This window comes from Pleuronectes platessa, chromosome 4 (genome assembly GCF_947347685.1).
Source record: "Pleuronectes platessa chromosome 4, fPlePla1.1, whole genome shotgun sequence".
NCBI classification, from domain to species: domain Eukaryota; kingdom Metazoa; phylum Chordata; class Actinopteri; order Pleuronectiformes; family Pleuronectidae; genus Pleuronectes; species Pleuronectes platessa.
The window spans coordinates 6,420,337-6,443,481 of NC_070629.1; the positions used below are offsets into that span (position 1 = coordinate 6,420,337).

General features: G+C 39.4%; 1 protein-coding gene across 1 annotated transcript; it reads right to left on the reverse strand.

Moving 5' to 3' along the window:
• Positions 1–3,631: 3,631 nt before the first annotated feature.
• On the reverse strand, positions 3,632–19,131 carry LOC128438454 (golgin subfamily A member 7). Its single transcript, XM_053421036.1, has 6 exons — positions 19,042–19,131; positions 17,703–17,828; positions 14,635–14,787; positions 11,844–11,945; positions 10,103–10,155; positions 3,632–5,580 (listed from the first exon to the last, which is right to left on the reverse strand). The coding sequence occupies exons 1-5, from the start codon at positions 19,048–19,050 to the stop codon at positions 10,114–10,116; spliced, it is 432 nt and encodes a 143-aa protein (XP_053277011.1). The 5' UTR covers positions 19,051–19,131; the 3' UTR covers positions 3,632–5,580; positions 10,103–10,113.
• Positions 19,132–23,145: the final 4,014 nt, after the last annotated feature.

The following is a 23,145-nucleotide window of genomic DNA, read 5'->3' on the forward strand; positions in this document are numbered from 1 at the left end:
AGTCTAAATGGAGCTGAAGCACGTAGAGGGAGGACCCAACGCTGCCGCCACCGACGCTGCTGCTTCCCAGACAGATGTGACGGGCACCAGTTTTGGACAAAGGTAGAGTCTCCTCCGGCAAGATCTGTCTGCAGTTCATATCTGATCTCAGGCATGGCTGTTAAAGCAGGTTGAGATAAACAATAAGCAGTAGATGCATAGAGGTGGATATTTAGGCTGTCATTCGAATCATCATGTGAAAATATCTCCCTGTTACTTCTGCCTGAGATTGATTTTCTTCATTATAGCTGGATATTATGGTGGCCCTGAGAGCTCCACGAACAGCAACTTAGAAAAACACATGCAAGTTGACAAAACACAAGCAAAGTAAGAAAACATCTTCATCAATTTCACAACACAACACAACACATTACAGAAACGCGCAGCAAATAGACAAACGCGCTGCAAATAGACAAACGCGCAGCAAATAGACAAATGCGCAGCAAATAGACATACGCGCTGCAAATAGACAAACGCGCAGCAAATAGACAAACGCGCTGCAAATAGACAAACACGCAGCAAGTAGAGGAGAAAAAACACAACGGAAGTGTTTCCAGAGGACAGCTAAAAGGGATAGACACTGCTGCCACAAAAACATCCAATACACCATACAAATTCGGTTCCACACAAGGTTCAGCCCCTCTGCAGTGGCTGTACAGTACAGTGTTGTGCAAATGTTTCGCGAACGCTGAACTTAACGAATCAGTTTTCATATTATTAACGTGAACGTAACGATGAACGTGAGTGAACGTCACGTTAATTTTTTTAATCATCACCGTATCAGGCCATCATGAAATACCAGGAGCGGGCGAGTGTGTGTGTGTGTGTGTGTATTTACTTTTCTTCCACATTTCCACAGTTTCCCACGTACTGGATATGGATATAAACTAAACCTCATTGATTCCTGAAGATTGAATTGTTTCAGTCAGCGAGCGATCCTGCTTTTTCTACGTCATGGAACAGTGAGAGATTAAAATATCAGAATCATGTATCGTCTAGTTTTGCGTCATAAAGATGATTTGCTTTTTACAACATTCGTCTTCTGTTTTGATAAATGTCACGACTTCCTGTATGAGGCTGCAGAGAGCTGTGACCGTGTTTTATACGTGTGTGGTTGGCAGAAAAGAAAGGGCAGGGGGTCCCACTGTGGCCCTGATATAAAACTATTTTATGGGTTTATTAAAAGTAAGTTGGTGTGCTTCCATATCCTAAATCCTGATTCTTCCGTGGTTTGCTTTTCATGTCAGAAAAGTAACAAAGAGCTACTCATTTCGGGCTGCAGCTTTCTATGGAAGTAAACAGCTGGAAACCACAGTTTGTTGCAGTGGGAATAACTGTAAAATACAGTAGATCTCTATAATGTGACGGGTTTGGTGAAGGATTTATCACATTTCCAGATTGTCTTTGTCAAAAACTCCATGAAATTCTCCCCAAAAAAGTGACAGGAAAACCACGGGAGGGAAATATGATTAGTTCATTTTTTCCACCTCTTTCCTTTAATAAAACAAAGCAATTATTGTCAATTTATTATTATTATATCATTTCCCCCCCCCCCCCCCGGATTTAAGCAGCATTATTTCTATCCTCCACTTTGGCTCCTTCTGCATCGTAACGGAACATTGGATTTTCATCCTTCTCTGGTCCAGACGAAGCCTCATCTCAGATCAGATTTCCACCAGAAAAATGTGCTGAACTCCTCCAGGTTCAGGTTGAAGGGGTTTTATGGGTTTGTGAGCCAAATAAAAAAACAACGGCAGTAATGAGGTGCAACACACAAACAAACCAATATGTGGCTCATAATGTGTAATAAAAAGAAAATACAAATATGATGAAATAGAAAGCAGCGATTCCAAGATCAGGAGGAATGTAGTAATTATTAAGATGCTTAAATACAAAAATAAATACATTTACAAATGATTTTTAATGCAACAGTATGTGAAAGCAGATTCTTGGCCACAAAAATCTCATCTCAAGGTCCATTTTTTGTTGTGTTTGTAGCCAACATGCACCACATCCTGGACAGTTTACCAGTGCATCGCAGTGTCCGCAGTTTTGTCCACAAAGCTAAACTTGGACAGAAAACTTTGGAAGACTTTACACAACAAAACACAAAGAAGGGCTGGATTACAGCAGAATATAAACATAACCCTCACCTGAAGGCTCCAGAGATTTATGTTGTTGTGAACGGTCGGAGCAGAGAATCTCCTGCTGCGTTGTGCACATGTAAAAGGCAACGTCTTACAATTGTGTAAATGTTCTCACGAGAGACATGGATCAAACTGAAATGCACCTGTTGGGGCATTCGTTGGCTTCCCTACCGCAAGAGAGATTCACTGACAAGTTGAAGAAGTCCATATCCACCACCCCCCCCCCCTAACCCGCAAAATACAGAAAAAAAAATATATATGGCAAAATACTAAATACATGTGATTTGTAGCAGCTACTTAAAATATGCATATGTAAGGTTCCCCTGTGGAAAATGCAGTTATTTATTTTGACATTGGTACCATTAAGTATCAACAAGGAAACCGAACTGATGTTCTCAGTGACATATTACTACACCAAATGTGCAATGACGCCGCGGCCTCTCAGGCCCAAGAAGGTTCAGTAACCCCTGGGGCAGTTTATTTGTTCATGTCGAGCATAGAATGTAGGTGTCGAGTCATGCTCTATTAAAAAACCCAACTGTAGAGAGGCCTAGATCATTTATAACAGAGGACAAGTTAAGGCAAAACAGCTCATCACTGAAGGAGGGAGAGAAAAGTGAGCTGCAAACACATTCTTCTAATTTATTTTAAGGTGAAAGATGCTTTGTTGATGTTTGCGTGGCATTTAAAGGTTTTTGGGAAATGTGGTGTTAATTCAAAAGAAGTCTAACACCATGAGAAGCATTGCCACTGACCTGAGATTAAAAACAGCACAAATCAAATTTACTTCTATTTAACAATAAGTGTTGGAAGCATTCAGAGGGGTCTGAATCTCACCGCCTATTTTTCATGAGGTTTTTATCCCTCTTCAAACAAGTCTTTAGGATAAGATCTGTACTATTTGTTAAAAATGTACATTATATCATACCTTTGTTTGAAGAATGTAGATGTAATGCAATAAAGGAAGAGCAGGGTGATGCATTGAGGAGGCGCGCCATCCTTTAGCTGGAACCACGGTTTTTTTTTTCTTCTTGCTTTTCTCTTACAAATATCAGTTTGTGGATCCAACAACTTAAGCTTTGGTTCAGGCAGCTAAAGGATGGCTCACGTCCTCAATGCATCACTCGGCTCTTCCTGTGAGAACGTAGCCTCCTGTGGTCAGGGTTCACCTCCGCTGTGAGAAATAGTGCTGCTCTGGTGGAATCAGGAGAGCTTTCCTGCAATATAACTCTTAGAGACAACACCAAATACCGCCCTTGAAAACAAACCAAGTTGAGACGAAGCCCTGGAGTTCGCTCTGCTCTCGGTTTTTCACGTTTTTTTATATCTTAATCATTATAAGCACCAAGAAGTTTGTGTCTCGTGGCTCCTCTCTCACGTGTTAGTGAAATCTGAAATGTGCATTAACACTCAACACCAAAAGAGCACCAGGGGCCAGCACAGTGTAAAATATGGACCAATTTTATTCATGAACATACAACTGGATTAATAACACATTGAAATTTCAAGTGAAAAAAAGAACCTAGAACAGTTCGATTAACTGAACTCCAGATGAATTAAGTATGAGCTGACACTGTATTTACATAACAGTAAGTCAGTGTTCATCCTTTAGCTATGGCAATAAAAAAAATACTTGAACATGTTGTTACATCGTAATTAAAATGAGTTCCTGTCCACCACGTTCACCAGATGTCATCGAAACATTTCCGGCCGTAAGTAAGACAGTATATTAAACCTTGAGGTTTCACAGATACCAATTCTTCTGCTCAAGTTACAGACACACAATAATCCTAATCCTGGAATTCTGTTGCTTGTTAGCAACAAGAGAAAAGTCCAGAGCTGAAATTTTCTTACTGTTGAGACCTGGTCACACCAGAGAGTGTTGAAGAGAAAAAACCTCAGCATGGCGTAGCAAAGTATATAGCTCTAGAGTTTAGATGAAAAATAAATCATTAAGAGCTACATTCATATAGCACACTTGTTTGCTCCTTTAGCTTTGCTAGGTAGCTAATAGCAATACAATTTTATGACAAATAATATATTTGTACCATTGACTCTCTGTTTGCAAACTTTTTTGTTTTCATGGGAGTAGTAGTTCTTTCTCCAAAAGAGGACGTTGGCAAAGGTTCACATTAAGCTAATAAGCTAGTACAGCTTCCTCCACTTTGGAGTCTTCGCCTCTCATTTCCTTCAAAGTGTCGAGATCAATTTGTCAACAGTACAAATTTGTGCGCAAATAGTTTTTTACCAATGTTGAACATAATACAAAACATTTGTGCTTATCTTTTATGAATCACATGGATGCCACTGGAATATATCAGACATTTCTGTAAAATCCTGATGTGACCAGGCCTTCAGATTGACACAAAGGCCACATTCAAAGCCATTACAGGCACTGTCAACTAACAAGAGCACTTTTAATATAGTCATAGGCAACAACAATAATGTATAAATACATATATGCTTATTAGAGTGAATGAGTCAAAAATCAACAGTAGTCACCAAACACTATGCATGGCACAGTTTAAATAAAAATAACAGAGAGTCGGAAAGAAGTATTAACTATGGTACATACAAAATGCAGAGGAAGCAAAGGGTTTGGCTTTGAGCGACAGAATAATCAACACATAGATAAGAAAGATGTATATAGATACTCAAGTTTGTGTTTGTTTAACTTGAATGTTTGGAGCCTGACACAGTTTAGCCCACAGATAAATTCAAGGTCAAAGCCCATAAAAAGACACATGCAGGATAGGTGATATCACTGTTAAGCACCCTTGGAGAAAAGATACATCAATAAGCATAAGCGCAAATGGACTGTGACATGCTGCACATGCATATAACCAGAGTTCACAACTATTTGTGTAATAGATTTCCTCAGATCTGCAAAGACAATCACTTAAAGCATGGGAGTGGGGGAGTTGTACAAACCATCATTAAAATAAGTTACCCTGTGTTTTGGCTTCATTATTCAAAAATATAAAAGAACAATCCAAAATGAAAGAAATATGTAAAAGTTGATATTTCCACATGTACTAATAGATGTAGTCCAAAATGAACATGGGGTTAATTACTCATGGCTTCAGGGATGCTTTAGGGAGTGAGTCTATCAGTATTTCACATTCTTTACCTTTGTCCAACTTAATATAACAGACTGTAACTCTAAACTATTAGATAGAGACAGAGATATCTCAAATCATGATAAAATAAAATATGAATAACTGTCAGGTACCTTTTTTAAACTTGGTCATAAAGCATACTCTGAATGGGACATGCCCATGACAGCTCGTGGGAAGGGACAGATTGTAGAGACGCAGTTTTCAGGGTACAGGACTGGGTGGTCCTCTGGGAGGTGGGCACTGGTAGTGGGCTGCTCCGCTCAGCCAAACAGCAGCTACACAAACACAACGATTAGTTATTAACATGACAATAAGTGGAAAACCCTGCACACAAGCTCTCGCCCAAATGCACGCGTAGGGTGCTTGTTAGCATCGGTGTGCATTAGCGCCGCTACATCTGCTAGCATCGCTACTTTCTGGAGCAGACTTGGCTAAAAACGTGATGTAAATGACACAGTTTCGAGTCAAATGTGAATGTCTGGGCTTACTGACACTTGGATGACACCACAGGAGCAGTATGGAGCCATTTTATGTTTTTCTCCTCTTGTTTTTTTTTACGTTTGAAGAATAGGTCACAAGTTACTTCAATTGAATTGGTTTTGGCTGCCACGATGTTTACTCCTGAAACTCCAAAAGTGTCTTCGGCCTCACCCAACCCTCCTTCGGCACAGTGAAAAGTAGATAATGGCTTAATTTGCATTTTTATTGTGAACCATCCCTTTAACCTGAAACTTTGGCCCACTTCGGCTCGAGCCTTTGAAGGCTTTTAATATGCAGTTTCAACTGGCAACTTAACTCATTTCAACTGACACTTCACAACCTATACAAATCTCTTCTGTGACAAAGCTTATTTAGATTTGCATGAATGAAAAAACTGAATTAGGCAAGCATATATTTAAATTGACAGTCCCATTGGTTTCATGTCTCTAAATCTTCCGCTGACAGTTTGACTGAAAGTGTGCTTGTTTTTCTCGCCTTCACTTCATATACAACTTTGGCTTAATGCAAAGATTAACCTAAATCTGATGCGTCAACTGGCTTCATCAATAACACTTCAACTGACTCAAACTCCTTTCAAAGCTTAAGCCTCAATGATGATTCAGACATTTCATTGCTTCGACTTAAGATCGCACTTTTGATGGTTTCAAATTAGATTTGTGTGTTCACATTTATGATATAAGCTGAGACTTCAAGTCACATAATGAGACATGGTTTCTAATATAAATGTAACATCACTTTATGATTTAGTCAGTACAGTTCTGTTATATTATAACTTTTGATTTTATTAGTTTAGTCGGGTACTATATTTATAAATAACATGTTAATATAATATACTTTGAGCTGAGCAAATGTGCAAGCAAATGCTTAATCAATGTGTCAAAACAGGCAATTCCAATGAACAATATCTGGTTGTTCAGTCTGTACAAATATTCTCGACTGGTGAGAAGAAAATCCACTTCAGATAATGACAAGAACAACAAACCAATGTTGACCTTGTCCAAAACTCCCCACTGACACCAAATATTGTTCATGGTTGTGCAGCCAAGGTTTGCAGCCATAATGTGGCCGGTCACTGAGTTTGTACACAGAGGCTAACGACACCTTATCAGGAGCAGAGTGTCTTTTGGCCTAGATGCTGGGACACCGACCTGGCGCCATCTGCCTCTGAATGAATGCTCAGCAGTCAGAGGTTGTATGGGCCAAGTCTGTCTGGGGAAGGTCAGGAGAGACGATGGGAAAGGACGGTTTGATAGATATGGGATTAAGGTTCTGAGTGAGAAATAACTGGAGGAAATTGGAGAGAAATAAAACATGCCAAAACTAGAATTACTGACTAGCAACTGTGTGCCTCCATCGACATCCATGTCCCTGATCCATGTGGTTTTGGTCAAATGGTGACAAGGAATGTACTAGAGTGTCAGTAGTAAACAGCTTATATTATAATATATAGTAGTTATGGATCCAAATTATTCACTCTCTTTCCAGCTCTGTTTCATCTTCAACACCTGAGGAAAGTAGCTGATAAATGCTCCACTCTGTTCGCCAGCTACCTGCTGAATGCCGTTTGGTTCTTGCCAATGCAACTTTTAATAAATGTCTGATATAGGTCTGATACACTGATACATCAGTCTAAGCCTGGAGGAGACTGAAAGAAGCGACTGGGGCAGGATTAGGAGGCTTTAAAGCTGGGTAGGATGATATAATGTATGTGTGCTCAGTCTGCTTGCTGGCTGTGGTTTACCCTGTCTTTGACCATGGCAGAGCTCCAGTGCATGCTTCTCTCAACAGCTACTTATAAAAGACCTGGGTTTACATTCCTCAACAGGTCCTGTATATGTATTGGAGCTCTCAGTTGGAATTTCAAATGAGGAGATAACTCCCTGTCCCTACATCTGTGTGGTGGTAGGGCAATGGTTTATCCATTCACAGGGATACTTGAAGTCAAGAATTTTGCCAAACACAACATTCCCCATGCGTAAAATATTTATGGGGTATGTCCTACTCTGCCTGATGGTAATGTCGACGCTGCAGTGCAGACTGAGCCCGGTCCAACGTTGCTACAAAGTACTTTTCAGTATGATTTGGGCCCAGCCCACCTCAGGATGACACCATGAAATGAGCTTCCCTTGTCTTTTGTGTATGCACAAGAGAAAAAGAAGGGATTTACTGTACCAGAGATTGAAAGAATTTATGGGATGAGATGTGCTCTCCAGTCAAAACCCATGAGGCATCTGCCAGGGTGAAAGATTTGCAGATATATAACAGACATCTGTGGCTGATGATCATTCTGAGCTGTCGTCTCTGGCTGTTTTATTATTCAAACCAACACAGGGTGTTGCAGGATGTTGTTTCTCATCAAGTAACATGAAAGAAAACAGCAGAGTAACCCTCTTAGTTAAACACATTTTTCAAAAGAATAAACAAGAAAGAATATTTCTTTGGAAAAAACCTTTCCAGGAAAAGGGTTCCCTTCAAACCAAAGGCACACCTTCATATTTCAATCATTTCTTGGAGACTTTCTGGATGACTTGGTCTCAATAGGCCATTGTGTCCACCCTACACAAATTTAGGACAAAAAGGGAAAATGGAAAAAGCGGCAGCTTATGATAGCAATTTAAAACATTGAAATTAGTTCATTGAAATTGCAAATAGGATTTGGTCCTGTGATACCATATGAGACAAGTATGGCTCTAACATTTTACCCAGTGAACATTAGTTGAGTCTGAACAAATGTAACCAGACTTCCATTATGTCCTTTCTCTTCAAGGCATCAACTCGACAGCCAAACTGAAACAGCCATGTGTGTATACAGGTTATAGTTATCTCTCTCTAAGTATAGAACTTGCCTCACTCGCCCATCAGAAACCAACCTACCCTTTAAAATCACAATGCAGACCCATTGTATTTCTGAATGAAGTGAGCCTTTGCTGGGAACCTTCCCCAAATTTACTATCACAAGCAAAGATAAAAGAAAACCCACTAACCACCACTAATTTGACAGGGCCTGCTGACTGTGGAATTAAACTCATGTGGCACAGACCAGAATAGATCAGAAATCACAAGAGACACTTCTTCCAAGGTAGCTTCGCCACAGGCAAACGATAAGAGCCTGGGGCTTTATTGTGGTGAAAACTACTCTTGCACTGCATTCTATTCTATTTCACGTCAATTCCTAGTGTTGCTTGGTATTGATGATACAGCAAAAGTATTGCCATATCTGTAAAAAACTGTTCAACTCTAAAGTTTATAAAAGTCAGCAGAACTTTATTTCCTATGATGTACAACATCTGGACAGTGTTGCTTCCCAGCAGGCACAGTGGCCGTGCCAATGTGCCAGGAACAATGGTTACTAATACCTTGCTATCCACATCCAATGTATGACTCTATTCACATCAACACCATGAAATGTTAGAAACATAATATTAATTAAAAACGATATAAACTAATTACTACAAATGTAAACTGATACAGCTAGTTATACACACATTTTGATACGTTATGTGGAACAGGCAGTTTTTTTTTAACATTAAAGATTCTCCTTTCCATTGTTTATTTCAATTCAATTGTATTTGTATAGTGCCAAATCATAATATGCATTATCTCAAGGCACTTTACATAGAAGGGCAAGACCTTTTCAGGCACTAGCCAAACTTGCGCCATGATATATGACTCTCCAGCTTCCCGGGATATTAGATGAATGACGTAGAAACCTGTTAGCCAGTAAAGTAAACAGGGAAATGGGCTATTTTAAAGAAAATGAAATAATTGTTTGATTACAGCCATTTAAAGACGTGTAACTGCAGTGAATGTCACATTGTGCCAAACGACACATACTCACTGTTTGGGTTCAGCTGCTGGATTTGGCTCGTGTGTGTGGGTGTGCTCTGGATAGAGAACTATATGTGCGTAAAGGGAAGTAAGTGACAAAACACAGAGTAAGCAGCAATGTGAAGTCATAAAGTACGCTAAATTATCCTTTAAATGGTTAATGAAACAATTCCCCTGACGGTAAATCAGGTGATTCATCTGACTCACAGATGAACAAGGCTTTAAGTTTTGTGTGTGATTTTGGTTTGACAGCAGAGCAATTTGTCAAAAGTCTACAGCAGGGCACGTAACGAGTGAACCCTCTTTTATTACTGCTCTTTGACTCGAGCCATTTTCATAGTGATATTTCCCCAAAATTTTGAAGAAAATGTGTTTCATAATTGAATAGTGAATGATCCAGCGCCAGGTCTGTTCCAGAAATAATGTGTAAATCTTTGATCAACAGGGAATGTTAATTATGAGACTCACCGTGGCAGCTTTTATCTCGTCAGGCTTCTGTCTTCAAAGATGGTGACCTCAATCTTAACAGGATTCAGTCAAGTTAAAATATCTGGTGCAAGGCTGGGTTCATTTAGCATTTAATGAAAGCCAACTGAAATTTGCATTCTCCTCACTTTTTACATTAGGAAAAACTAACTGTAATGATACTGCAGCAATTACTTGATACCTTAAATTCTTTTTCCTGAGAGGATGAAACCCTTATTGGCAATAAATGTGGAAAAAGTAACTATCCGTCACTGTATTCCAAGTGTCCTTGGACAAGATATGGATCCACAAGTTTCCCCTGACGACTGTGCCAGCTGTGTGACACTGTGCTGTGAAGCTGGTGGTTATCAAGACTAGAACAGACTACATTTTCCAAAAGCCCTGGACTTCATCAGCTCAACAGAGGAGACGAGTCCATGAGCAAGTTGATGGGTTTCAGTCACTTCAGACATCATGTCCATAACAACACAAAGAGTGAAACTCGTACAGAGTTTAATGGAGCTGAGATGACAACCAGAGAGTAAAAAAAATTCTTGATAAGAGTCATGGACATGGCAGTAACCAGGTTATGATGACTAAGCACATACACCACTGGACCTGCAGCCTTTAGTTTGGAGCTGCAGTTATTTCTGGGCTCACAAACTAATCGTTGTTTAACTTTTAAAAAGAAGACATCTTGATTTCTTATGTTAACGACATCAGTGGATGGTAATTTGAAAAACAAGATGGTTCAACAGAGGCTGTGACATTGTGAAATCAGATCTCTTTAGCAGTGCAATTTTACGGGGGGGTGGGGGGTGTTGTACGTGTTTAAAAAAAGATATAAACTTTCCACCCAAACCCCCATCAATGACATCATGAGTGGTTTGGTTCATATGTTAAAACAACAGTCCAGCTGACACAGTCCTGTCAATCTCCCAACGTTCCTGTGCACAACTCAGCTCGACAGTGCCTGAGAAATTATCCATATCACTGTCCCCCTTATAAAATCATGGGCAAAAGAGGTAACAAAGCTCAGCTGTGAACAATTTCAGTCATATTATGTTATCCCTAATCTCCCATTGGTGCTCAGTTGCAATTAATTGGGATGTTGAGTCACCCCCGCACACACGCTAGTTAGGCCAGGATGTTGGTGCACCCGCTGATTTTATGCAGATGCTATGGATTACATACTAACTTTTATCTGGTGTTTTTACAGGGTATCCCTACATAGCACTGGATTTCCTGTAAGCTCCCCCGACTGCTGCTTTCCATTTTCATCCAGCAGTTACAGGCAGAGACATGGTGGGGGCAGAAAGACTGTAAATCACTACATCTATTAGGTCATTGTGAAAGCTCCTTGTTCTACTTAAAAATGTGGTGTGATTGCGCTCACATTTCCTGGTGTCTGGGTATGACTTACGACTCAAATTTGCGCCATATATTCCATGTATCATTGCTCTTTGCTCGACATGATCATTCTTGCACAACAAGGTTGTTAAAAACAGTTTGACCCTTCACTCTGACTCTGATTTGTCTGTAGGGCTTCGAAGTTTAGGCCTAAGCTTGACCATTTTATCATGTTGCTGTGGGGAAAGAGTATATTTATGGGGGTTATTATTTGTGGTTTATTGCTAAACAGTTCCACAGGGCTCACTAGTCAAGGCTGAGGAATATTAACACCTGTGTGAGAAGATAAGAAACTGTATTTTCTGGCTACTCCAGACACTGAAGTGAAGGATACAACTCGCAGGCCTCTCTCGATGGGGTCTGTGAGCAGGAGGCCTCGTGGCGCATATATCTTGTCATTCTGCTCCTGAATGTACTTTGCAATCTTCTTCAAAACCTAAAAGGGCAAAGCAATCACATTTTCAGATATTAATTCACATTGACAGTTATATGGACAATGGTATTTAACTAATAGCTACAAATATATTGGTGATAGGCAATTATCAGCCTGTCCGATACATAAGTCGGGATCTACTCAAAATCGACGGTGAAATACTTCAACAAGCTGAGGTTTTCGGAACAGACCATTTCTGAACTGTGACCTGTACATCACACTGAATATCTGCAGTGAGATCTGCCATCAGGACCAATGTTCGAGCTCCCGAGTTCAGCTATGTGATAATTTCCAAACAGACATATTAAATTAATATATTCTTAAGTAACTCCGGCAACCCTGTGATGCTCAAAAATGGAGTGAACAAGGTGGTTGAGTTGGTTGAGAACACAGAGGAGATTGTACTTGGTTCACCATCTGACCCTCATAAAAATTCCTAATAATATCCACATTGAAAAGAAATCAAGCAGGTTTTTGGGTGTAATAATGATAAATCGTCTGTTATGTCACTGACTTTTGACTGCAAAAGGACGAAGCACAGAATTTATTTTCTCTACAGTTTTATGTCGGTTGGGAGAGTAGACTGATTCTTCTTTGTGTTTTATTTCTGTGATCTACCTTGTTCTAATGTCATATGCAATAAAGGTTTTCGTTAAAGTCAAGACTAGTCCAACCCTAAGAAAAAACTGCTCATAGATTATTAACCAACCTCTTATCAATCAGTCCGTCACCATGACATAATAGGGCTGGCCAGCGTCACTGTCTCTGACCCCAATTATTTCCTTAACAGTGAATACGAAATGATTTGATGTTGAAACTCGAGCTCTTGCTTTCGTGCAGTAGAGACTGTTGCTACCAGGAATCAAACTAGCAAATCTCTGTCTGGCTAAGTAGGCAACCAGAGGATCCAGCTAGCTAACCCTTCACATTCTTCAGTGGCAGCAGTGAATAACAGACCATAATTTAACATTTTTACTCTGGTAACGACCAATCAATTTATATTGCATGAAGCTCAAATTGAGCCAAATGTTTTTTTGATCCCCGTTCACTCCTGCTAATTAAAAGATGAATTCATACGAAAGGAAAGAACAAGTGACATACTGATCCATTTACATTCCATATGAACGGGGCCAAAAGGGATTTTAGATGACTATAAATCTTGTTCATTTTCTCACTCTAACAGAGGTAATAACAACTTGATTGAAGCCAAGCTAAAGGATTCCACGCAGCAGCAACGTAACTTCTTACAGTACACCCCCACTTAAATCATCTCCAATGTCTTTTACAAACTGTGTTAGTAGTAGGTCTACATGAACAAGCCAAAACAACACAGGGCATCTTTACTCAATGGTTGTTCATTATTAGGGCAGGGAATCTTTTGAAATGTTTAAATAATTACCTATAATAAGATGTTACCAAAATGTTTTGGATAACTGTTTGATAAATATAAGTCAATGTTTTCCACTTAAAAGGTAAAATATGTAACATTTTCAAAACACTAGCGACTTTTGGCCGATAACTGAACTACAGTCAGCGTCCTGTTCGGGAAAACATCAAACCCACATCATGGGAAATGGTCACATGACGAACACATATTTATTAGTAATTATTATCTGATCGCAGTTATTTTAAGTCTTGACATTATTGGTTCAATAACTATGAAAGTTTCACAAAATATCTGTTCATTATTTTACTCGAGTGCTGATGTACAGTGTGGATCTAATTGTAAGTGTTTTTTGGGGGGGGGGGGGGGGGGGACTCTCTCATTCTGAGTGGTTTTCATTGTCTTCAGTTATTATTGACTTTTTGTTCCATATATTTGAGAACTTAAGTTTTTGAGTATTTATTACTGCTTTTCTGAAAATAAATCTGCAAATCAGTACATGATTCATGTCTGAATATATTGATTAAATTCTTTGACATGCCAGAATATCATTTCAATTAGACAAAGTTTTCTTCAAACACTGTATTTGCAGTTCGGCTAACTAAACTTACTGCCTTGCAGTTGAACGTCTTGACCGACCAGTAAAGTTTCAGGGAATGAGTTATGTTTTGCAGAACATTACGGTTCTACAGTAAAGTTGACAAAGGCCAAAACTGTGTTAGTTATGTGAGGTCGCAGTTAAAGTTAGTATTAAAAATAAAGGCTCCAGGTTATGATTATAGTTTAGGTTGGACAATAGACATGATTATAGAAATGGCAATGGCTGTTGCTGTGAATGTATTTATGCTTGTAGCTATTTTGATTAACAAAAAAGCCAGCCAGTCTGAGCTAATGTTATAACCAGTAATACTTGTATAGCTACATCATTAGCTGCCCATTGCAAGAGCTAAAGTCATATCCACAGCCACAACCAAAATAGTTGCCAGAGAAATAGGTTGTGTCTGAAATCACTCACTAATCAATATAGAGTACACTATTTTAAATGTTGTAGAGCTGTCCAAGATATATTGGCATCGTACATTGTGCTCCTGTTAAGTGTTAAATAAATACCTGAAATGTTTCTTTTTCTTTGAGCTCACTATAAAGTCCTCTAGGTAGAAGACCCCATATACTGAATAGGGGGTAGTGAATGAGTGGGTCATTTCAGACACAACCATAGCTACAGGCACAACAGCTATGCAAAAGTAAAAATTCTGCTCCCCCTCAGCTGATTACATCTGCATGCATCTAACATGGATAATGTCTCACCTTCTCATAGTGAGTCTCCATACACAGGAAGACGGTATACGCTGTGAGGCAGGCCAGACAGCCTTCGATATATGACTGACTTCCCAGCTTCTCAGCTTCAGCATACAGGTTATTGAGCGTCCGCACAGTCTCCTCAAACTGTTGTTTGTCAATCTAAAATACATGGAAACATAAAGCAAGAACAAGGGGTTAAATCATTGGCCAGGACTCAGAGCCAGGCGTAATGTATATTTGGACAGCAGTGTCTAAGTGCCTCTGTCCGGATATTCAAATGGAAACACTGTCTTCTTAGCAGCAGATCATTTTCTCCAATGCTTTCCATCTCTAGATAAATAAGGGGCTGAATTTTCTTGGACTGGTCGTATATCAAGGGAATTCTGGGCTTCAGTCCCGCACTGGAAAGACCTCCTGAAATTATTAGGATGCCTTGGCCATATGACCTGTGAATGTTTTCACTTAGCGACTGACACGAGAGAGGCACTGAAGGCAGGACGCACACTGTGAATCCAGGAAGAATATTAATGGTTTCTCCTTCTCCAGTGGCACAGACGCACCTTGAGCAAGATAAAGACGCGTCTCTGCAGTTCTGTGGGCGTCTGACAGCTTTTGGGCTACAAACTGGGAACCACGGCTGGCTGATAATCAAACCAACGTTTCTCAAGAATTCCTCAAATGAAAGCTTGCTGAAGGGATGAGTGATGGAGGGCGGAGGACATTTGGACTAAGAGGCTGTCTCGACTGGGGTCTTGACACTAGTCCCATGCTGGCCCAGGTTGGATCCGGTGTTCTCTCTGTGATTCTAAGGGGGAAAAAAGAAAGAGCCTCTAGACCAGACGGGGAACAAGCCAGGGGCCTCCTGAGCCTCCAATGTTCTGCTTCTTTGTGCCCAAGGAATGCAACTTGTTCCAACACATCAGTGTTCTTACGCATGTTTGGTACCCACCATTGAAAGCCTTTGTTCTCTTTCTAAAGTTCAAATTTACAGGCTACAATTCAAACCACATTTCCGACTTGAGCATTTTTCCCTTACATCTGATGGAGTCTTATTAGGATTCAAAACATGTTAGATAAGTGTAAAGCTGAACAAATCCAAGTGAGGAAGGACGTTTCTGTTAATGTGACTGTCACTAAATATGACAACTTTAATATCAGTATTTGACACAGGTCAGAGAAGACTGTTGGTTCACAATTAACGAGACACTTGTGAATGGTCTGGCAAGTTAGCATCCAAAAACATTTAGAAAACTCTTTGCTTTCCCAGATATCTGGTGCAGTTTTCCAAAAGTAATAAAAACTGGAAGGAGCTACCAAAATAAGAAGTCCACAGCCTCACGTGATCATCTTAAAGAATTTTATGTAACAGATTGCAAACCTGTTCAAACCAGGTCCAAATATATGGCAAAATCCGCCATAAGAATCAAAATCTTGGCTGAAAAAACATGAGGCTTTTTCATTATTGTGTTCTGCAAATATTCTCACAAAGTGCCAGGTATGACCAAACTAAAAATGGAAGCAGTAGCTTGGCATAACACTTCCCATTCTATTAACTCGGATTTCAGCAAATCATCAAAAAAAAATATGTGGGAAGAACATTTTATGGGAGGGAACTTAGGCTTTTACCTCACAAGAGGAAAAGCATTCTCTATTTTTCTAGTTGTTATGTGTGCATGTGTATGGATATTTAAGTGTGCATGTGTGTGTGAACTAAACTCTCCCCAAAAACATGGGAGACCACCCAATCAATAGGGACATGCCAATAAACCCCCAGTCAGCGGTTTAAGTGTTGTGAAGCTGCTCTTTTCATGTGGTGCATGCATTTCAAAACTGCAGCTTAATGTCCTGCGAACTCTGAACTGTTTGACTGGCATGGGCTTTAATGTGGCGAACAGCCTGCTCAGTCTGAACGAGCCGCTCTTCCTTCTTCACATCATTAGCTGTAAACCGACTTCCAGTGTGGTTCACACAAGGACACAGTCCAGCAGGGTTCCTCTGCAGGAGGTACAGACAGTATTTTTTGGCTCCATGTTAATCCTGATTTCAACTTTTGTTTTTTTCAGGGGCAATACAACAACTGTGTATTATGATATGGACAGTTTGCCTTGATAAATGCACCATTTGGCTGTGTTTTCCTGGACATTCAGCAAACCATAATGCTCATCCCTTTTTTTTGACAGCATTTGTGATATTTTTCTGAAGATTGCGAATAACCCAATTCAGAGTAGCTACTATCTGCTGCTAAAGGGTGTTTTCCTTGGGGACAGGCAGAGAAACACTGGTCCTATAACTAGTTCCTCAAAATATGTACATTATGTGCCGCTTAAATCTAGAGCTTGAAGTGCCAATGAAAGAGATCCTGAGTAAATCTACACTCTAAACCAATGCGCATGTGAAGAAATACTCTGAACTGACCTCTCGATCTAAGCAGCAAATAATCTACACACTGTAGGAGTCCTGTGAGGGACTATTGATCAGACAGTGTTTCTCTGCCTTTGAGTCAGTGCATGTTGGGAAGGTTGCCAGCCTTCACTTTGACTAAGAAAGGAGGCACATATGTCAAGGATAAAACAGAGCCAGAGTGAAACCAGATCGTATTAGTCCTGTTAAGTTAAAGATTGCAAATCAAAATCCCACTGGCATTTGTATTTAATCACTAAAATATAGCCTAAGAACAGAGCCATTCGGAAGAGTCTGCTAACTTTATGAGTTTAGATAAGGACTGTAGATTTATTTTTGAAAAAACGATTTATTACAATTTATGTTTTAGTGGAATTTAACAAATGTTGTATCTCATAAGAACTGGACTTTCATGGCCTTAAGATCACAGCTTAAAGTCAAGATTGCGTGAGAAAGTTGAGTGGAGGCATCAGTTCATGTCTGTAACACCAACAGGATGGAGGTAACTGAACACAGCAGAAGTTTTTATAGAGCACAAATTACAAATAGTTACAGTTATGACTGTAATGGATGATGTGGAGGCGTGACGCTGATGGTGTTCTGCCAACCATTTTTATGTGTTGGTGTAATGGAACAGCTCATTCTGAACAACAAAGTGTAGAGGTGCATCATACCCTGGTCTCCAGCTCAGAGGGGAACTTGGTTTGGAACTGGCACACGGTGCCGATCGTGTAATCTCTCTGGAGGAAGACTTTGGCAGCGACGGCTGCCTGTTGCCTCATGTCCTGCAGGCTGTGGGTCTGTGGAGAGGACAGATTACAACTTTAATCATCTCTACAATTTATTTTTGGGACACCTAAATGAAAAGAAAAAAACATTTCAGTAAATTCGGTAAATGTTTTAGAAACAATGTCATCTTCAAATTATACATTTATTCATCAGACTTTTTACAGGAAAACATTTTGAAATGTTTGAAGTTTTAAGGCTTCAAATGTGTCTGATGATCTGACAATGATTTTATAGATTTATTGATCAATCATTTGGTCCATACAGCATCAGAAAGCATAACATTTTAAATATCCATCACAACATGTTAGCGAGTCTAGGATAATATACTCCAATGCATTGTTTTCCTTGACCAAAGTAATAAAAGACCAGGAAAAGAAGCATGTTCTCACAATTGAGAGCAGTGATCATGTTTGGTCTTTTTGATTGAAAGTCACTTTAATTATCAAGACATTTTCAAACCATCTGAATCTTCTGTCAACAAATCAATAAAAGAAAAGTCCCTGCAGCTCTACACAGGTGTGAGCAGTGAAATGGATGAGGTTTGAATGAGCTGCTTCCTCCTCAGGATCCTGACTGTCACAGACCACTGGGCCATTACATGATCAATATCTTTGTCTTTCCGACATGACACGTCAAAATGCCTGCTCTGAAATAAACACTGTCTGATCATATATATGCAGGCCTGGATTCTCCCAGGGCGGAAACCTGGTGACGCGTCACATCTGACTGAGAGGACTTTTTATTTCATTGATCGATTGACTCGTCCTTTCAGCTCCACATCATCTGATGCACATGTTGGCCTGAATTGTTCTGTTTCCTCACATTTATATGGGATCTCTGATTCAATCTGCTGTCATTGAAGAACACGCAGAGTTATTCCTCCCTGCCCTGGAGCCAGTGTGATGTTTTCCTGGTTCCGTCGTGTAGAAACACACGGAATTAGCTGTTAACATCGGCACACAGCTCAAGTCTTTGTTAAAATATTAAACGCCATTGCCGTTCATACGATTCTTTCTGTAAATACTGCAGCTTGTTCGTGTCGGTTCATGTAAACAGTATTACAGGCGAGTTAGCCAAAGACCGGCTAGCTACCAGGCTAACGCTGGTTCACGTCTGTTTCTCTCAAACACACTCCCAGAAAATAAAACGGTGACAACACGAATGAACATTTAACAAACAACATTCATATGAAATGAATAAGGTTGAAAATCGTTGTTGGCTTACCTCTGCCATGTTGAACAGTGTTTCTGTTTATCTTCCGCTAGCAGCTTCAAGAATGTACCTCTAAATATCTCTTCCGGGGGTGAACTCTTGTTTCACAGCGAAGGTTCCGGGTCCAAAATACTTTTATACTCCAACATGTTAGAACTATGTATTGTATTTGCAGTTTAGAGTTCACAAATATAAAATACAATGTTTTGGAATGATATACATACTATTATATACATATATTATAATATAAGATAATATATGTTGAATAATCCATTGCAGTCGGCCAAAACCTAAAACTACCCATAATATATAATTAAATGAGTAGTGTTTGTTTTATCCTTAATTTAATGCAGTATCTTAATTTATAATGCAGTATAGTAAAGTTAAGTAAACTCTCTAAATACTTCCTCCACTATGACATGTGTCACATCAAACACAGTGTGCAGAGTAGACTTTATAAATCACTCTATTCTTGCAACTGCATCTTTATATATGACAAAGGGATTTTAAAGGCAAATAAAGTTTCATGGTTTTACAAATTGACTCTCCAGTAGTGTTGGCCTGAGGACAAATATACATAACTAAAACCAGAAAGCACTAAAGCATCATTTAGCAGTAAAACATGCACAAACACTAGAAGTTATTATTGGTGTTACTTGATTTTTTATTAAAACGTGACCATGATGTGACTCAGATGTTTGTTTGGTTGAAATGAAGTCAGAGGACAACACAGAGCTCAGTTTGGTTTTTGGTTTCCACAACAGCACAACACATCAATACCAGAAAGACTGGGAAAGAGGCAGATGCTCCTGGACTTGGACCATCAAAGACCCAAACAGCCACAGTTGTGCCAACAGATACATTTACAAATCTGAGTAAGAACCCATCGTTAAAACAGACTCCAGGCCTGGAAACAAACAGCACACAACAAAATATTGTATTACTTCAACATTTGGAAAATGTTGCAGCCATCCAGATAGGTTTGTTGTTTGAGAGTCAAACAGCTACTTAACCCCTGTAGAAACATGGTGTGCTGCATAATAAGCTGAACTCGCAGTAGTAAACGAATCCTCCCCACTTGCCTCGAAGAGCATGAGAGCGACAGCACAACTTTGGCAAAGTCAGGACAGATTTTCACAGCCTTGCAAGAGTTGCTTTTTGACTTTGGAGATCTGAGTAGTTACTCAGATCTCCAAAGTCAAAAAGCAACCCATGAGGGGCAAGTTATCCCATGCATCACGAGGCCTGGGCCTGGAGTAATTATTGGATCTGTATGAATGTAAAAGAAAAAAAAAACAGCTATTGCTCCTGCACCGGGCTTGTTTGCCTCCTGGCAAAGGGGGGTGGGCCTTTAAAGCCCCTGTCCTCTGTGATGGCCGGCGTGGGAGAGACCTCTAATGAGCACCATTTGGAGCCCTCATTTACAACACATGCTGGTTAATAGCCCACGACAATAGTTTTACTGCCGCCCAGGCCACTCTTGCTGAAGTGGCTCTCTAATGGAAACACAATACAACCTCTCTAGTTGACCAGCTCGGCCACAGTCTGCTAATTACAGAGAGAAGCTGCAGCTGGATCATTCAGCTCAGTAAATGTCACTCTCAGAGGGACTATATGCCCTTTAGTGAAAATCATGTCAGTCACTGAGAACAGGTAAAGCATGCTACACTGCACACTGCAAACAAAGGGGAGGACAAGGCACTAACACTGAAGTGTTGGAGTTCCACTGGGGTAAGGAATAAAACAAACAAGTCATTTTTTCGTTTTAATGACTTTGCCTGCGGCGTCTTAAACATAACCAGAATTACTCACATCTCAACTCTTGTATTGAGCATTTATTTCAGAACATGGAGAGAAATTCATCTCTCACTGAAGAGTAGATGAGGCACTGAAGGTGAAAAAAAAAGAAACAAAGGGACTTTCACATCACCACTTTAAAGCAGAGTGCCCGATGCCCAGAGTCTGGACATTATCCAAATATCATGTACAAGTAAATACATCTTTGAATTACTTCTATTTTACATAAGATTTTTTTTGTTTAGCTTTATGTGTCTACTCCCTTACATTTATCAGTCAGCCATAGTTATATTGAGATTTAAATTGTACACACAAAGTATATGATCCGTTTGCAAAATACTACGCAATGCTGTGGGACGAGCTGACATCCTTCCTACATGCTAATGCATCATTTTGAATAATATTTATTAACATTAGATATGATATATATTAAATATAAAGCCACAATAATAACAAATAGTGTCTGAGATGGTTGCAGGAAAGGAATAATTTGGTAGGAAACTGTTGCTTTTGTTTATTTTTTCTTCTTGGTTTTTCTTTCTTCCTCTTTCTTTTTTCCACATGCTTGGGGGAAAGATAATATATAGACACACTATGTCCCTTTATTTCATGTGATAAGATAACATACAAAGTCAATACAAAGTAGAAAATATCCATCATTTTTGGCCAGAGCTGAACTCCATTACAAGCCTCGCTGCATTTGCTTTTACACAGGGAGTATTCCCCCTCGCTGGCAGGCACAGATTGGAAGGGAATTGGAGGCAAAAGTTTGCCACTGATACACTGTTTGTAGGAACGGGCCTACATATGTACTAATGTGAGTACCATGAGTGAACACATATGACACGGTCACACAAATGCGAATGCGAAGCGAATATCGCAGGTCAAAGTTCAAGAAAGTTGAACTCTGACGCAGATTTACATTTCAACAGAAAGCAATTATTTGATGTTCTCTTTGCTCTTTGCGATTTCTTCCTCCACCACTATAGCTCTCCTAATAATCTTAGGGGGTACAAGCATATTTGCTGGCCTCCCTATTCCCACTTGGCCTTTTTGAACCGATCCAGATCACACTGAGGCCTTTCATGCCTTGGCCGGCGATCCACACATCCAGGAGTCCATCCAGACACAAGCTGGTTCCTTTTAGACTGAGATTTACAGTCATTTGACTAACAACTAAGGAGCTACAACTGGAAGGCATTACCATATTCACGACCTCAACTGAATGTTAAATGGAAGTTGTTTTGTGTGCTGCTGTTTTGAAATCCTGACATCCCAACATGTTCTCTCTGACCCCAGAGCTCCAACTGCTTCCCTGTGAACACGCACTGAAAGTCAAGAAGAAACAGCAGCAGCAGCAGAATCGTGCTGAGCTGTTACTGACAGCAGCCAGCATTCACATTTGGTTCAACGTGTTTTATGCATTAACATTATAAAAACGTTATTGAGATAGCTGTGACTTCTATTGACCTCTGTTGGCAGCCTGTGGAAACTGCAGCAGTTTGAACAGATCTGACACACGATGGAAAAGAAACAAAAAATATAGACATGTTTTAGAGTGAAGATGAATTAGGATATAGAACTGGGTTTTGTTAATGATGAATGAGTGCATCAGATATAGAGGGAAAAAACAACTTAATCCTTTAAAAACATTACAACTGTTAAGATACAGAAAAAAACTAAATGTAATTGTGAAGTTAAAAGAAATATATCTAAGCAAATATTGCAATTAATTAATAAAGTACAACATAAAAAGTGCAAATACAGTTGAATGCATAATAACACATAAGGTCTTCAATTGATCTTTGCATTATTTGAACATTATTATGTCTCATGTATCTTGTAATTCCTGCAGCTTTAGATTAAATGTAATAAAACAAATTGATTTGAGGAAATACAATTAGAGAAAAAAAAAAAAAAAGTGATAAGGAAGGAAGAAAAATAACACAAATTTATTGAAACGCAGAAATTATTTAAAGGCATGTATTCAAATGCCAATTAATTTCCAACATTAATTGCATTCTTTAAGTTTTAAGTTCGGTAGTTAGTAGTAGTAGTTTTATTTAATCTTTTCTACGTCTACATTTTAATTTCTCTGCCATTTTTCGTCGACTTGTGAACCGTTGAAAATGTCAGTAAGTGGAGGATGTGTTGAAGTTCCAAAGTGTCGATGTTCTTCTTCCAAATCACACTGGTGAATAAAAGACAACCCAGAACCTGCCCACATAATGATTTCGCTATTGGCATTCACTGCCACAGATAGCAGCCAAATTAACGAATTGAACCACATTTTTTAAGGTTTTTACTTTATAAACTAAG

What these genes read in the sequence shown, in the direction of transcription:
- LOC128438454 (XM_053421036.1), bottom strand. An exon ending in CCTCTGAGCTGGAGACCAGG is followed by an intron (nt 14,788 to 17,702) that starts GTATGATGCACC and finishes CATGTATTTTAG; the next exon opens with ATTGACAAACAACAGTTTGA. An exon ending in TGGAGACTCACTATGAGAAG is followed by an intron (nt 11,946 to 14,634) that starts GTGAGACATTAT and finishes TTGCCCTTTTAG; the next exon opens with GTTTTGAAGAAGATTGCAAA.